The sequence below is a fragment of the Callithrix jacchus genome, chromosome 2, assembly GCF_049354715.1.
Source record: "Callithrix jacchus isolate 240 chromosome 2, calJac240_pri, whole genome shotgun sequence".
NCBI classification, from domain to species: Eukaryota; Metazoa; Chordata; class Mammalia; order Primates; family Cebidae; genus Callithrix; species Callithrix jacchus.
In genome coordinates this window covers 130005837-130022380 of record NC_133503.1, presented here as the reverse complement: position 1 = coordinate 130022380, position 16544 = coordinate 130005837, and the positions used below count along the sequence as shown (strand labels likewise).

The window sequence follows — 16544 nt, the reverse complement described above, 5'->3', positions numbered from 1 at the left end:
TGAAAAGTCTATATTTTGACAAACAAACAACAAGAACAGAACCCAGAGGTAAAAATCACGATGTCTGCCATCTAACCAAAAATGGTGAAGGAGCAGGAAAACGTGCAACCAATAGAAGCAGACCCAGGAATGACAAAAATGACTTAGTAGACAAGACATTAAAATGGCCTTTATAAATATGCCCTATATGTTATAGAAGGGAGAGGAAATCATGAGCATGATGAAGAGGGAAATGGAAGCCAAGAGATTCAAATCAAAATTTTTGTGACGAAAGCATAATGTGTGTGATGAAAAAATACACTAAACGGGGAGTAGCAGCAGATAGTCATAATGAAATAGAGTTTATCCCCAGGAATGCAAGGTTTAACACTTGAAAAATCAATTATTACTTTGTCATATTAAAATATTAAAAAAGGAAAACCATATGAACATCAAAAAACCTTCTGTCAAAATTAAACATCCAATCATGCCTCAGCCTCCTGAGTAGCTAGGACTACAGGTGCTCACCACTGTGTCTAGCTAGTCTGTGTTGTTGTTAGAAATTTACAAACTGAATCTAAAACTTACATGAAAATACAAAAGACTTAGTATAACCAAACTGATTTTGAAAGTGAACTAAGCTGAAAGTTTTAAGCTACTTGATTTTAAGACTTCAGAAAGTTAAGATAATCAAAACAGTGTGATGTTGGTGTAAAGATATATTGTCAATGTGGGTTGATATACATTTGTCAGGCGTGCTGACTCACATCTGTAATCCCAACACTTTGGGAGACCAAGGTGGGTGGATCACTAGAGGCCAGGAGTTTGAGGCCAGCCTGGCCAACGTGGTGAAACCTCATCTCTATTAAAAACACAAAAAGTAGCTGGGCATGGTGGCATATGCCTGTAATCCAGTTAGGTGGCTGAGGCATGAGAATCACTTGACCCAGGAGGCAGAGGTTGCAGTGAGCTGAGATCATGCCACTGCACTCCAGCCTGGGAGACACTCTTTCTCTTTCTCTCTCTCTCTCTCTGCCCCCCGTTCTCTCTCTCTGGGTGTGTGTGTGTGTGTGTGTGTGTGTATGACAGGAGTTTGGCCAGGTTGGCCTCAAACTCCTGTCATACACACACACACACACACACACACACACACATCATAGGAACAGATTAGAGTCCAGAAATACACCCATACATGTATAGCCAATTGATTTTTGACAAAGATGACAAGCCAATTAAGAAAAGAATAATATTTTCAAAAAATGGTGCTAGAATGGTTGGATAGCCTTAGGTAAAACTGTGAACTTCAACTCATACCTTACGCCATTGAATCATAGATCTGAAATGTAAGCGCTAACATTGGAAAACTTCTAAAAAAAATAAAGAAAATCTTGGGATAACCCAAAGGACAACCAAAATGTCCATCAGCAGGTGAATGGATACACAAATGTGCTGTGTCCATCCAATAGAATACAATACAATAGAATACGATTCAGCAATGAAAATGAACCCACTAGGCCGGGCGTGGTGGCTCAGGCCTGTAATCCCAGCACTTTGGGAGGCCAAGGCGGGTGGATCACGAGGTCAAGAGATCGAGACCCTCCTGGTCAACATGGTGAAACCCCGTCTCTACTAAACATACAAAAAATTAGCTGAGCATGGTGGCACGTGCCTGTAGTCCCAGCTACTCGGGAGGCTGAGGCAGGAGAATTGCTTGAACCCAGGAGACGGAGGTTGTGGTGAGCCGAGATTGCGCCATTGCACTCCAGCCTGGGTAACAAGAGCAAAACTCTGTCTTAAAAAAAAGAAAAGAAAAGAAAAAAAATGAACACACTAATGACACACTCATCAAAATGGATGAATCTCAAAATTATTATGCTGAATGGAAGAAGCCAGACAAAAAGAGTACATTCTGTATGAGTCCATTTACATAAAATTTTAGAAAATGCAAACTAACTCTCAGTGACAAAGTAGATCAATGGTTGCGTGGGGTGATGGGGGAGAAAAGATGGGAAGGAGAGATTATTTTGTTTTAAGTTCTGGGGTACATGTGCAGGTTTGCTACATAGGTAAACATGTGCCATGGTGGTTTGCTGCACCTATCAACCCATCAACTAGGTATTAAGCCCGGCATTCATTAGCTATTTATCCTGATGTTCTCCCTCCCACACCCCCTAAGAGACCCCATTGTGGGTTGTTCTCCTCCCTGCATCCATGTGTTCTCATTGTTCAGTTCCCACTTATAAGTGAGAACATGTGGTGTTTGATTCTCTGTTCCTGTGTTAGTTTGCTGAGGATAATGGCTTCTAGCTCCATCTATGCACTTGCAAAGGACATGATCTCATTCCTTTTTATGGCTGCATAGTATTCCATGGTGTATATGTACCACATTTTCTTTATCCAGTCTATCATTGATGGGCATTTGGGTTGACTCCATGTCTTTGCTATTGTGAATAGTGTTGCAATGAACATATGCATGTATGTATAACAGTAATTTATATTTTGGGGTGTGTATACCCAGTAATGGGATTGCTGGGTCAAATGGTATTTCTGGTTCTAGGTCTTTGAGGAATTGCCACACTCTCTTCCACAATGGTTGAACTAATTTACATTCCCACAAACAATGTAAAAGTGTTCCTATTTCTCCACAGCCTTGCCAGCATCTGTTATCTTGACTTTTTAATAATTGCCATTCTGACTGGTATGAGAGTATCTCATTGTGGTTTTGATTTGCATTTTTCTAACGATTAGTGATGTTCAGCCTTTTTTCATGTTTGTCAGCCACATAAATGTCTACTTTTGAGATGTGTCTGTTCATATCCTTTACCCACTTTTTAGTGGGGCTGTGTGTTTTCTTCTTGTAAATTTCTTTCTTTTTTTTTGAGACGGAGTTTTGCTCTTGTTACCCAGGCTGGAGTGCAATGACACGATCTCGGCTCACCGCAACCGCAACCTCCTGGGTTCAAGCAATTCTCCTGCCTCAGCCTCCCGAGTAGCTGGGACTACAGGCACGCACCACCATGCCCAGCTAATTTTTTGTATTTTTAGTAGAGACGGGGTTTCACCATGTTGACCAGGATGGTCTCGATCTCTTGACCTTGTGATCCACCCGCCTTGGCCTCCCAAAGTGCTGGGATTACAGGCTTGAGCCACTGTGCCCGGCCTTCTTGAAGTTTCTTGTAGATTCTGGATATTAAACCTTTGTCAGACAGGTAGATTGCAAAAATTTCCTGCAATTCTGTAGGTTGTCTGTTCACTCTGATGATAGTTTCTTTCAAAAGCTATTGCTTTTGATATTTTAGTCATGAAATCTCTGCCCATGCTTATGTCCTGAATGGTATTGCCTAGATTTTCTTCCAGAGTTTTTGTAGTTTAGAGTTTTACATTTAAGTGTTTAATCCATTTTGAGTTAATTTTTGTATAAGATGTAAGGAAGGGGACCAGTTTCAATTTTCTGACTATGGCTAGCCAGTTTACCCAGCATCATTTATTAAATAGGAAATCCTTTCTTCATTGCTTGTTTTTATCAGGTTTGTTGAAGGTCCGATGGTTGTAGATGTGTGGTCTTATTTCCAAGATTTCTATTCTGTTCTATTGGTCTATGTGTCTGTTTTTGTACCAGTACCATGTTGTTTTGGTTACTGTAGCATTCTAGTATAGTTTGAAGTTGGGTAGTGTGATGCCTTCAGCTTTGCTCTTTTTGCTTAAGATTATCTTGGCTATATGGGTTCTTTTTTGATTCTATATAAATTTTAAAGTAGTTTTTTTCTAATTCTGCAAATAATGTCAATGGTAGTTTAATAGGAATAGCATTGAATCTATAAAGTACTTGGGGCATCATGACCATTTTTATGATGTTGATCCTTCCTATCCATGACCATAGGATGTTTTTCCATTTGTTTGTGTCGTCTCTTATTTCCTTGAGCAGTGGCTTGTGGTTGTGGAATAAGAGATTTCAAAGGGGAATGAGGAAACTTTTTCAGTTGATGGAAATGTGTCTTGATTGTGGTGATGGTTTCATGGATACACAAATATGTTGAACTTATTAAATAGTAGTTTACAAATATATAAAGTGTATTGTAAGTCAATTATGCCACAACAAACCTGTTTTTGAAAATACAACAAACGGTTGTAGTACAGTGGACTCTAAATCCATAATGTGTCAGGGCAATTGATACTAGTTGCTAAAACAAGAAGCCCAGTGTCTCATTGGTTTAATAAAGCGATCATTGCTTTGTTGCTTATGTCATAATTCCATGTGTGTTGGGCTGCTCCTGAGAGCTTGAAGCCAACTAATGACTCGGGGACCCTGCTTCTTCCATCTTGTGACCCTGGTGCCTTCAACATGTGGCTTCCTCTCTTTTCAAGAAAAAGAAGAGACGGCAGAGACGATTATGACCAGAGCTTTCATAAGGAGGTGCCCCATGTCTGCCCACATCCCTTAGGCCAAAACCCAGTTACATGGCAGGGAGGTTGGCAATATAGTCCTCTCGATGCCAATAAATGAGAATAGTGTTTTCATTTATATATTTCACCAGACCCTGCCAGAAGAAAACTAAATTGCCTTCCCCCAAGGAGTTATGCACATAACATGGATTACAAAAGACATGGGGGTTCTGAGCCAAAATACCTATGTTTGGATTCCCTCACAGTTTTCTCCCACAGGGCATTTGCTTTATATCTCTTACCTAGAGAGCCTATTTAAAGACCTCTTCTCAGGAAGGAATAGTTTCTGCACCAAAGGGGATACCAAGTCTTCAACTCCTTAGAGAGAGAAAATTGGTTATAGTTTTCAAATCATTACCACTGCCTTCCCAACTCCTTTCCCACCTCTATCCCTAAGGTTTCAAATCTTCAGAGTTCAGTCTAAGCAAAGGTCTGCAGCTATGAGCCCCATGCCATCTACATCTGCACCTGCTTGACGGGAAACTGAATCCAGCATAATGACACAGATCCACCAAGAAAATTGTAGCGGGATCAAGGGACTTCTCACCAGCCAGATAGCCCCAATATGTGACCATTTGGACAGGCAGTGACAGTGACAAGATATGAATTCAAGGACTTTCACTCTCAGTTGTGTGACCCTGGGCAAAATAAATCCTTCTGAAAGCCTCAGTCTCTTCATTGATCACAAATATGGGGACAATTATAATACTATCAAAGTCAATTAAACAAAGAGTTACTGGGCACTGTGATGAAATAGTGAATAGTATATTGAAAAGCTATAATCCTTTCGGAACTTGCAGTCTAGAGTTAGATGCAAAGAAGCAAAGACAGTTAATATTATGCATTAAAGTCTATGATAGGAACAATATCCATCTTATAAAGACTGTGAGGATCAAATGAGGTCTAATAAATGCATTTAAGCTCTACATAAACTGTGAACTGCCCTACAAATGCTAGTTACTGCCATAAAGCAAACAGGCCCTGATGTCATCTGAGTGCCATTACATCCCTACCCCTACCCCAAATGCGTGAAATGCAGAGAATTACCCAAGGATATAACACATTTGCATAAAAATGGAATTAAATGAGATAGTAACACATGGAAACATGCTGCAAAATCACATGCTACACACATATAATTTATTCAAATGGTCATTTCTGATGTTTATTACCAAGGACATAGCCTATGTGGTTCAAAATGGCCTTTCCGTGATGGGATAGAAAAGGCTGCTGTTTTTCAGCCTAAGTACATGATCCGTGATGTAGATGATTATCAGCAACACAAAAATACATCTCCTTGAGCTCATCTCGGAAGGCCATGAGGGTCCATTGGTAGGATTTTAATGCCCTAAAGAGCATATTTTCACACACACAAGAGAGAAAAGATGCTTTGTACTTTGTTGCAACATTTATTCCCACCTCCTCTGCCCACCTTCCCCATTACCTACCTCAGTAAGGTCTTCTACAATATCCCTCTATCTTCATGCTGACATAACATATCACATCTTCAGGGTTAACCAGGGGGCTTTCCTTGTATCGCAAATTCTCTCGAGGCACTGGGTCTCCCCCTGACCAAACCCAGCAGAGCTTCTAACCAGGTAGATGTGGTCCTGGGACACCCCTTGACCTTTCCTGTGTCAGAATGTCACTGACACCTGTGGGGGCAACAGCTGGCTCTGCTCAGAGAGAGATGGTCTAAGTGTCGGGCTTCCAAGTCTAGAGCATGAGGTGATTTTTCTAATATTGTGACTTGTGACTTGGATTTTTAGCCTTAGTCTCCTCAAGTGACTCCTGAAGTCAAGACTAGGCTCGTGGTTCTCACACTTTTCATGGACTGGACTTCCTGTTCCATTTAAACACAGACACGTAATTAGATAATCCATTCTCTGAGGAAGCTGAATAAACATTTTTCTAAACTAAGTGGTATTACTTATGGTGAACTTCAGAATACCCAGGGAACAAATATTGTTGGTTTCTTCAGGTAGCCAAAAATAGGAAAAATAAGAATGAACAGTTTTAGGTCCAATTCCAGAATTCTGTTTCTCCAGGTGACTCCAAGGATTTTCATGGGCGGTCATTGCTGCAACTCCCAAAGCTTATGGCCTCATTCTAAGGCTGGGTCTCCTTTGCTGTTCTCTCCTCAATGTAGCATTGTTCATTCCTACTCAGCCCAGAATTCCATGCTCACCTCCTTTTTCTGTTTAAAGTTCCACCCTGGGCCAGATGCAGTGGCTCACGACTGTAATCCTAACACTGTGGGAGGCTGAGGTGGGCGATCGCTTGAGCCCGGGAGCTTGAGACCAGCCTGGGCAATTTGGCAAAACCCTGTCTTTACAAAAACTACAAAAATTATCCAGGCGTGGTAGTGCCTGCCTGTAGTCCCAGCCACTCAGGAGACTGAGGTGGGAAGATCACTTGAGCCCAGGGATGGTCGAGACTGCAGTGAGCCCAGACTGTGCTACTGTACTCCAGCGTGGGCAACAGAGTGAGACCTTGGCTCACTAAATAAATTAATTAATAAAGTCCTATCCTGTCCCATTTAATGATGTCATTAGTATGTGATTGGCCATGTTCTACGTACTCTGCGTATATTAACTATTATATTTTCATGAGCACCTAGGAAGAAAGTCCTACTATTACCTCCATTTCTAACATCAAAACTGAGGGATAGACAAGTAATTTGTCCAATATAGTAAACGCCAGAGTTGGGTTGGAGCACAAGGCACACGCTCTCAGCTTTAACTCATGCTTCCAGGCAACACAGGAGAAGCATTCTATAATAAAGAGGATGGATCTCTGGTCAGATAGGCCTGGGTTCAAATCCTGCCTCTGAAACTCATAAGCTTTACCATTTGGGAAAGTTACTTAACCTCCTCTGAACCTGTTTTTCTTCTGTGAAATGGGCATGATAATAATACCTACTTTTTGAGGTGGATTTGACAATCAGATGTACGTAAATCACTAAGCAAAGGATTTGTCTCCATTTCCAGGCAGGTGACTTATAAAAAATATTACTGATGTATTTTATTTTAGAAATTCCAAGATGTCACTATACCTCTCTCCATCTAGATATGCCATAGTTCCCTTGAAGTCAAACCCAAATACCAACTTGTTATCAGTTCTCTTGCTCAGGCCGGATATCTAGAGCCATCTTCGCTTCACCTCCATCCTCCATCTTCCGACCTCTATATCTATTCAGCAGACAAGACTCGCTGATTCCTTCAGTTTGGCTGGAAACATCCAAATGTTTCCTCCATTACCATTGTTAAAATTTACCACATGTTGGCCAGCTGTGCTGGTTCACGCCTGTAATCACTTTGAGAGGCTGAGGTGGGAAGATCACGAGGTCAGGAGTTCGAGACCAGTCTGACCAACATGGTGAAACCCCATCTCTACTAAAAATACAAAAATTAGCCGGGCATGGTGGTGAGTGCCTGTAATCCCAGCTATTCGGGAGGTTGAAGCAGGAGAATTGCTTGAACCCAGGGCAGAGGTTACAGTGAGCCGAGATCACATCACTGTATTCTCCAGCCTGGGAAACAGAGCCAGACTCCATCTCAGAAACAAAAACAAACAAACAAAAAACCAAAACTTACCATGTGTCAGGTACTGTGGAAGTAATTAAAAACACCTCCAGAGTTAGATATTACTGTTACCTGTATCTTCAGTTTCCAATTTAGTGATGAGAAAGCCGAGTCTGCAAGAGACTAAGTGGTTTGTTCAACGTTTCATAATGAATATGTAATAGACCAGGGATTGGAATTTATACTGTCTTATTCCAGAGCCCATGATCTCATACAATCTCAGCAGTTCCTATGGTTACACTGGACAATTTGCAGCTCTGAAATGAACTGAGACTAGATCTTGCAGGTCTTTAGTTCAAGTATCCCAGGAAACAGCTCATTTTGGTCAAGCCAAATCAGGCCACCACTCCTAGGCCAATCACCGTGACCAGGGATGTGGGGCCTGTAAAAAGGTGGCAGCTCCCATTTGACGCAGATAGTCTGAAGGGCAGGCCTGTGGCCAGAAGGTGAAAAAAGGAGGGGTGCAACACGAGACAAGGCCACTATGCTTCCCTACTCAAAAACCTGTTGTTCCATTTTGACTACTGTATGTAGTACCTTGAAGGCCACTGTGATCTGACCTCTACCTCCATTTACACCTTAATCTCTCATCATACTCCATCATATTTTCTTCTCTCAAACCACAATAGACTCCTACACTTCCTCTACCCAGTACTTTTCTGTGATTGGTCTTTTATTCTCATAGCTTCCTTAGTTAAAAATCCTTCATTCTCCAGCTCTGCCTATTTGCCATTTAACCACTTCAGGACTCAGACCAGATGCTCCCTTGATTGGGAAGTGTGCCTTCCCAGCAGAAAGTAACACCCCGCTCTGTGCTGCATATGTGGGGTCCATAGTCCTTCAGAGATGCCATGAGTGGGAGTTCTCCTGAGGGTGTTGTGCCTTTTATATCCATATGTCCATTCACTGGCTGTGGGCTTCCTCAGGAAGGGGTGACATGATCATGGGGAGGTGGCTCTCTTCTGCTGAGAACGATCCCAGAGAGGGCTGACTGCCAGTAGAACTTCCAGTAGTGGAGCGTGGAATAATGAGGTGAGGAGGGTGACTAAGTCACTCAGCCCTGAAGGAGGAGACTGTGGCAGCACTTCAGTCTCCATCATGCTCTAGAATCACAAGGAGTTTTGTGGAAAGCTCTCGATTACTCCAGAGGCTGAACTTGAGGAGGGGGCGGATTGTAAAATTCCATGAGAAAAAGGGATAAAAAAATGTCAAGGAGCAGGTTAGAAAGTGTAAGGGCTGGTGCCAGAAAGTATTTGATTAAGGTTCAGATGTTTGATGTGGAAAAGAAATTTCTTGAATCAACAGGGTGTCATTCTTTCCTAGCATTTATTCAACAGATGTTCATGGAGTCTTACCAGGAGTTATATTCAGGAATGTTCTAAGTGCTGAGGATATCACAGTGAGGGAGACAAAAACTGTGTTCCAAGCAATTCTGTGTACATACTAGAATGTCAGGGAGCAATAGGTGCTACAGAGGAAAAGAATAGGGTCAAGCAGATAAAGGCATAGGGTTTTACCCTAAGTACAATGGGAAGATGGTGGCAGGTGTTGAGCAGAGAAGAGGCACAATAGTGATTTATGTGTCCAAGGTTCTCATTGGCTGCTGAATAGAGAACAGACAGTAGGAGGGTAAGAGTGAATGCAGGGAGATGGCTAGGAGACTACTCCAGTGGTCCAGGTGAGAAATGGTGATGGGCTGGATGGGGGTAGCAATGGAGCTTGTGAGAAATGGTTTTATTCAGTATTTGCTTTGAAGGCAGAGCTGACTGGGGTGAGAGAAGATTAAAGAATTCATAGATGACTTCAAGTTTTTGACTTAAGGAAGGGTGGGCCGGGCGCGGTGGTTCATGCCTATAATCCCAGCACTCTGGGAGGTCGAGGCGGGTGGGTGGATCACCTGAGGTCAGGAGTTCGGGACCAGCCTAGCCAACATGGTGAAACTCCATCTCTACTAAAAATAAAAAATTAGCTGTATGTAGTGGCATGCGCCTGTAGTCCCAGGTACTTGGGAGGCTGAGGCAGAAGAATCTCTTGAACCCGGGAGGCAGAGGTTGCAGTGAGCTGAGATTGCACTATTGCACTCCGGCCTGGGCGACAGAGTGAGATTTTATCTCAAAAAAGAAAAAAAAGAAAGAAAGAAAAGGAAGAATAAAGTTGCCATATACTGAGATGAAGGAAGACTGTGGGATGCACAGTTGTTTTTTTGCAGAAAAATTCTTGAACATGTTGAGTTTGAGATGCCAACTAGGTATTCAAGAGAAGATGTTGAGTAGGCAGACGCATAGGTCTGCAGGTCAGAGAAGGAGAGGGGTGGAGAGACTTATTTAAAGCCATGGAGTGGATAAAAGATGTAGATAAAGAAGAGAAGACATCCCAGGAAAGAGCCCTGGGGCAAAATACTATTCAGAGGTGAGGCAGAGGAGGAGGACAGCATGAGAAAGTGAAGACACAGTAGGAGAAGCCGGAAGGGGCTGTGTGGTGTCCCAGAAGCTCAGTGAGAAGAGTGTTTTAAGAAAGAGGGAGTGTTCAGCTGTATCAAACGCTGCTGCAATGTGCGATGTCAATGTGCAGAGCGGAAACTGATCTTTGAGGTTGGCATTGTGGGGAATGCTGGTGATTGTGACTGTGGGGATTGTTTCAGTGACGTGGTGGGAATGAAAAGACTGAATTACGTAGTTCTGGAGAAAATGGGGAGAAGGCAGTAGAGCCAGTGTGTAGAGAGATTTTATGAAGGGCAAGTTTTGCTATAAAGGGAAACAGGGGAGTAGGAAGGGGTTTTTACTTACCACTAAATCATGAGTGTTTTCTTGGGTCTTTAAGAATTCCTTGTATATCATAACCTATACTGTTTGTGGTGACACTAAAAAGTATAAAAGTAATGCATGCATAATTTATACTACTGTATATAATATGAATAATTACATTCATGTAGTCAGACCTTATCTGCCCAGAGCATAGCTGAGAAGCCGAAAGGAAATCGTCTCTGGTAGTCAAAGCAATTCCTGTGTACTCCTAGCTAGATTACACACTTCACTCTCTAGAGGACTCTCCAAGTTCGTCTCATTTTTATGTTTAATAAAGTCAAATTTTATTTCACAAAGTTCTTAAAAAGCTTCACAGCCTAAGTCTTCAAGAAACCAGAAGATGGCATTTAGAAGGTTAGGATGGAGAAAGGGTGAAGGATGCGGTTGGGTTGGTGGAACAGCTATAGAAACTCTAAAAGCACAGCTGTTCGCGGCCACCCAGGGAGAGGCACACAGAACAAGCTGTTGTGCTCAGTTGTGCAGGTTGTTCACTGCACAGGGCTCCCTGCACAGAGCTGTAGCCTTCGGGGGGAGGGGCACCTTCTAGTCACATGAAGGTGTCGGTGTCATTCACTGATCAGGTTCATGTTCTCAGGGCTGTGTGTGCCCCAAGGCTCTCCCTAATTCATCCTCCCAGAGAATGTGCCTTTTTCTAATTTGCATAAAAGAGTAGAGGCTAGCAACAGCTCTGGTCTAGCTCCTAGACACATTGTATTTCGAATGGTGACCTTAAATCAAGAAGATGCTAAATTTTCTTCATTTTTTAGACTGTAAAGATGCAGAGCTCATTTATCTTTAGTGTTTGAAAGACAAGCTTTGGGTATCTAGAACATTAAGTTAGTTGAAATATCATAAAGACACCAGATAAACAGTTTTATTAGTTCTAAATAGTCCATCCTAGTATTTTGTAAATAAGGAATTCTTTTTGGTCAAAATAATACTGGAAACAAGGAAGGAATAATCCTTTTAGGTTTCACCTACTTGGGGAAGAACCTGGCTTTACTAATTAAGTATCAAGAGACAATACAGTATCATTTATGTGCCAGAACTGGTAACACTGTATCCTATAGAAACAGTCTGGGATTCTTGGTGAGTCCCATTATTAAATGTTATTATTTTCTACATCTACAAGCCATCGAAATGACAATTCCCCAAGTGATCTTGTCAGGCCAAGAAAAAGATCTTTGTAATACCGTGGCTTTGTTCCAGGAAAGGGGTCCCAATTAATACCCCAAGGAAGGGTTCTTGGATCTCGCATATGAAAGAATTCAGGGCAAGTCTACAATGCAAAGTGAAGGCAAGTTTATTAAGAAAGTAAAGGAATAAAAGAACGACTACTCCATAGACACAGAAGCCCTGAGGGCTGCTGGTTGCCCATTTTTATGGTTATTTGTTGATGATATGCTAAATAAGGGGTGGATTATTCATGCCTCCCCCTTTTTAGACCATAGAGGGTAACTTCCTGACTTTGCTATGGCATTTGTAAATTGTCATGGCACTGGTGGGAGCAGAACATTGAGAACAACAAAGTCACTCTTGTCGCCATTTTGGTTCTGGTGGCTCCTTTACTGCAACCTGTTTTACCAGCAAGGTCTTTATGACTTGTATTTTGTGCTGACCTCCCATCTTATCCTGTGACTTAGAATGCCTTAACCATCTGGTAAGGAAGCCTAGTAGGTTTCAGCCTCATTTTACCTGGCTCTTATTTAAGATGGAGTTGCTTTGGTTCAAATGCCTCTGACAGCTTTGCTTGACATAATCTTCCTCCAAGAACCCAGTGCTGATGCATTTCTAAATTATAGAAACCACAGGGAAAAGTCGTTGCAGAAACTCATGCAGCCCATTTAAATTCTACTACCAGGCCAGGCGCGGTGGCTCACGCCTGTAATCCCAGCACTTTGTGAGGTCGAGGTGGGTGGATCACGAGGTTAAGAGATCGAGACCATCCTGGTCAACATGGTGAAACCCTGTCTCTACTAAAAATACAAAAAGTTAGCTGGGCATGGTGGTGCGTGCCTGTAATCCCAGCTACCCAGGAGGCTGAGGCAGGAGAATTGCCTGAACCCAGGAGGCGGAGGTTGCGGTGAGCCAAGATCACACCATTGCACTCCAGCCTGGGTAACAAGAGCAAAACTCCGTCTCAAAATAAATAAATAAATAAATAAATAAATAAATAAATAAATAAATAAATAAATAAATAAATAAATTCTACTAACAAAACAGAGTTTAGGAGAAAGAAAAAAAAATTAAAATCTACCTTGTGCATCTGAATGATAAGGCATGAGTTAGGGATTTTGAAAAGCTGTAGGTTAGGTTGTGCACTCCTCACTCCCCTAAACTTGGACAATTCAGACAAATCCCTCCCATCTTTCCTCCCTCTTTTCCTTCCCCTCTCCTTCCCTCCTTTCTTTCCTCTTTTTCTCCTTCCTCCCTTCTTTCCTTTTCTCATCAGATTATCTGAATAGTGTCTCCCTCTCAATGTAGTAGAGTTTCCAGATACGGCAGCTCATTGTTATTTTTTCCCTCTTACCTAGAAAAGGGGAAAGAGGGCACTTGCACTGTGATCATATGCTTTGTTGTCCATAAAAAACAATTTAAACTGGTCCCCTCAAGAAAGAATCCATGCAATGCAAGGAGGAAGAACAGTGAATTCACAGAGAGCTTGTTCCCATCCAGGTGGAGCTGCAGTCTCTTTTTACTAATCTATTTGATCAGCTGGGGGAAATCATTCTTATTTACATAACCTCCTGATCCTTTGTGTTTCAGGATGGCACCATTCCAGGATGTGGTTTCCATATGAATGGAGCTTAAAGGCCCCCAGGTGCCCATCAGACACCTATTGGAGATAGCTTCTCCAGAATGTCCAGGAATTTCTGGTTGTTTTCCTCTCTTACAATCTTGCAGAATGATCTAATATTTGCAAATACTTATGCCTGCTTTAACAATTCAATGAGCAAATATGAAATTAATTTAGAAAATTGTCTGAAAAACTCATGTGCCTACTGCATATAAACTCTCCTCCTGGCTGCTGCAGAGACTAGGGAGCTAGCCCTGCATTTGAGAAACAGACAGGTGAGAAAAAGCCCCTAAACGTTAATCTTCTTCCTGGCTGTGGGGGGGGCATTGCTAAGCCAAGGCAGGAGGATTGTGTGAGACCAGGAGTTTGAGGCCAGCCTGGGGAACATAGTGGGACCTTTGTCTCTACAGAAAGTAAAAAAAAAAAAAAACTAACTAACCAGGTGTGGTGGTGCACGGCTATAATCTTAGCTATCCTGGAGGCTGAGGCAGGAGGGAGCCCAGGAGTTTGAGGCTGCAGTCAGCTACAACTTCACCCTGGGTAACAGAGCAAGACCCTGTCTTTAAAAAGAGAGAGAGAGGGAGAAAGGGAGAAAAAGAAAAAAAGAAAAGAAAGAAAAGGAAAGAAGGAAAAGGAAAGGAAAGAAAGGGAAAGGAAAGGAAAGGAAAGGTAAGGTCAGGAAAGGAAAGAGAGAAATCCTATTCCTATTACGCTGAGCACACCAGGAGCACAGGCAATGTTTTTTCTCTATAGCTTCTACATCACCTAAATATAGTGTTAAGGACATAAACTAGTGATCGATAAATGGTTCTTGCAGTGAATTTCCATAATTAAAACCCACAGTAGTCATCAGCCAAATTCTGGAGGAAACAAGAGCTCCTTTCTCTCATTGTCCAGGGCCAGAGCAGGGTGGGGGGCATATAAGGGCCACATAACCTTCCATAGTGGGAAGTGATGTCAGACAAGAGGTGATGAATACTTTATGTGGTTCAAATGAAAAGCACATTTAAGGAGACAGAAATGGTGAGACATTGCTTATTGAAGAAGAGAATCTTTCACCTCTGAAAAAAACCAAGTGGGTTGGAAGCTTTGAGTATTCATGGCAAAATAGTTTTTGTGCCTATTTCACCCTCTTACTGGTTTCTACTAAAAAATGGAGCTTTTCAACTACACAGGTGTCTACTCACTTATGGTTCTCAGAGCTGGGATTGGACCACAGAGAAAGAAATAAAAGGCCTCATGAGGCAATCACCAGCTCCTCCGCATCTAGACTTTGGCTACAAAATGTTGCCTGCATTTCCTTACTGCCTCTATACTTGTGTCTTCTCTGAAGAACAATGCAAGCTTCCAGCTGGGTTAAACCCAATTTAGCACAGCACCGTCCTTTAGATATTTTTAAAAATGTAAAGAAAAATGACCACTGTTCTCACACTGTAATTTCCAAATGGCAATTTCCCTATTATATAGTTGTTAAAAGTGAAAATTTTTTTAAGGTAAAAGGAAAAAAAAAAAAAAAACCACCCAGCTGCTCAGTGAGGCAGAGTTAAAATATTCTGCAGAAACAGCACTTATGAAACAGGCAGAACCCCCAGGGCTACCAATTTATGAACACACAACTGGCAGTACAAGACAGGTGTATTGTCATAGACTCACCACCCAGAAAGCACTATTATTTACTTTTAACAATAAACATTTTATGATGGCACTCCGTTTTAGTGAGAAATGACTGGGGGAATCAAATATGTGTATTGCAGAATCAAACACGGGCACTCCCTAGGGATTTCACTGGCTTTCTCTCACAAGCTGCTGGGTACATTATTTCTTTTCCACTTACATTTTATAGCACAGAGTGGGGGTGGGGGTGGGGGCTCTTGGTTTACTGGCTGTCACATTTGTTAATCAAATGAATCCAGTCCTACAAACGATGAGCCTGTGACAGCTGGCCTTTGGGGATGGATTCTGCCCTGGGCAGCAAAATGTCCCTGATTTGAATATTTTTTTTCCAGGTTGAGAACTCCAGCACTTAAAATGTAGCATGTTACCACTGTGAAATAACAGGCATTCCGAAAGAACCCTCGGCATCTGATGCCTTTCCGAAAACACCTGGGACACTCTGCTTAACCTTTACCAGCAGTTTTAAATACTACAATGCAGGTACAAGCAGAAAAGCCAAGGATACCGGCTATGCAAAGCCACTCTGTGACTCCACCTACTGCCATGGGAACGTGCTTATGGATGTGGCATGTGAGTGTGTGTATGTGTGAGTGGGTTTGTGAAAGTGTGTAGATTTGTGTGAATACGTGTGTGGGTGCTTGTGTATGTGTGTGTTTGTATTTTTGGGTGAATTTGTGTATTTGTATGTGAATGCACATGTGTGTTCATCTGTGTTTGTATAAGACTATCTGCTTGTGAGTCTATGATTGTGAACGTGTGAGTATATGTGTGGTTTGTGTGAATGTGTGAGTGTAAATGTGTGTATGAGTATATATTTGCATGTGAGTTTGAGTGAATGTGTGGATTGTGTGTGAATGTGTGTATGAGTGAGCATCAGTGCGTGCATCTGTGTAGTTGCCTAAGTGTGTATCTGTATGTGGGTTTGTATTTTTGTGCACAGGAGAGCACATTGTGGGTGTGTTTGTCTATATGTATATGTGTGTTGTGACTGTGTATTGTGAGCGTTGTGTGACTGTGTGTCATGAGTGTGCCCATGTGTTTTTGTGCATATGTGCGAGCATTGTGTGCATTTGTGAGTGTATATTTTTGTGCATCTGAGTGTGTGCGTTGTGGATCTGGGTGAATGTACTGGTCTGCGTGTGTGTGGGTGTGCGTGTGTGTGCGCGCGTTGTGCTCGAGTGTGCGAGCGCGCGTGTGAGCGGGTGTGTGGTGCGTCCGGGGGCCTCCACCTTCCCTATCCGCCCCATCCCGGCGGGCGCCTGA

General features: G+C 42.3%; 1 protein-coding gene across 1 annotated transcript in view; it reads left to right on the top strand.

The window, feature by feature from the left end:
* Positions 1-15663: 15663 nt before the first annotated feature.
* The window catches only part of RASGRF2 (Ras protein specific guanine nucleotide releasing factor 2), a 279197-nt gene continuing 278316 nt past the window's right edge, over positions 15664-16544 (top strand). The window contains exon 1 of the mRNA XM_078365267.1: positions 15664-15761. Within this exon, the coding sequence (XP_078221393.1) occupies positions 15756-15761 (6 nt within the window). The 5' untranslated portion in view covers positions 15664-15755. The remainder of the gene's footprint in view (positions 15762-16544) is intronic.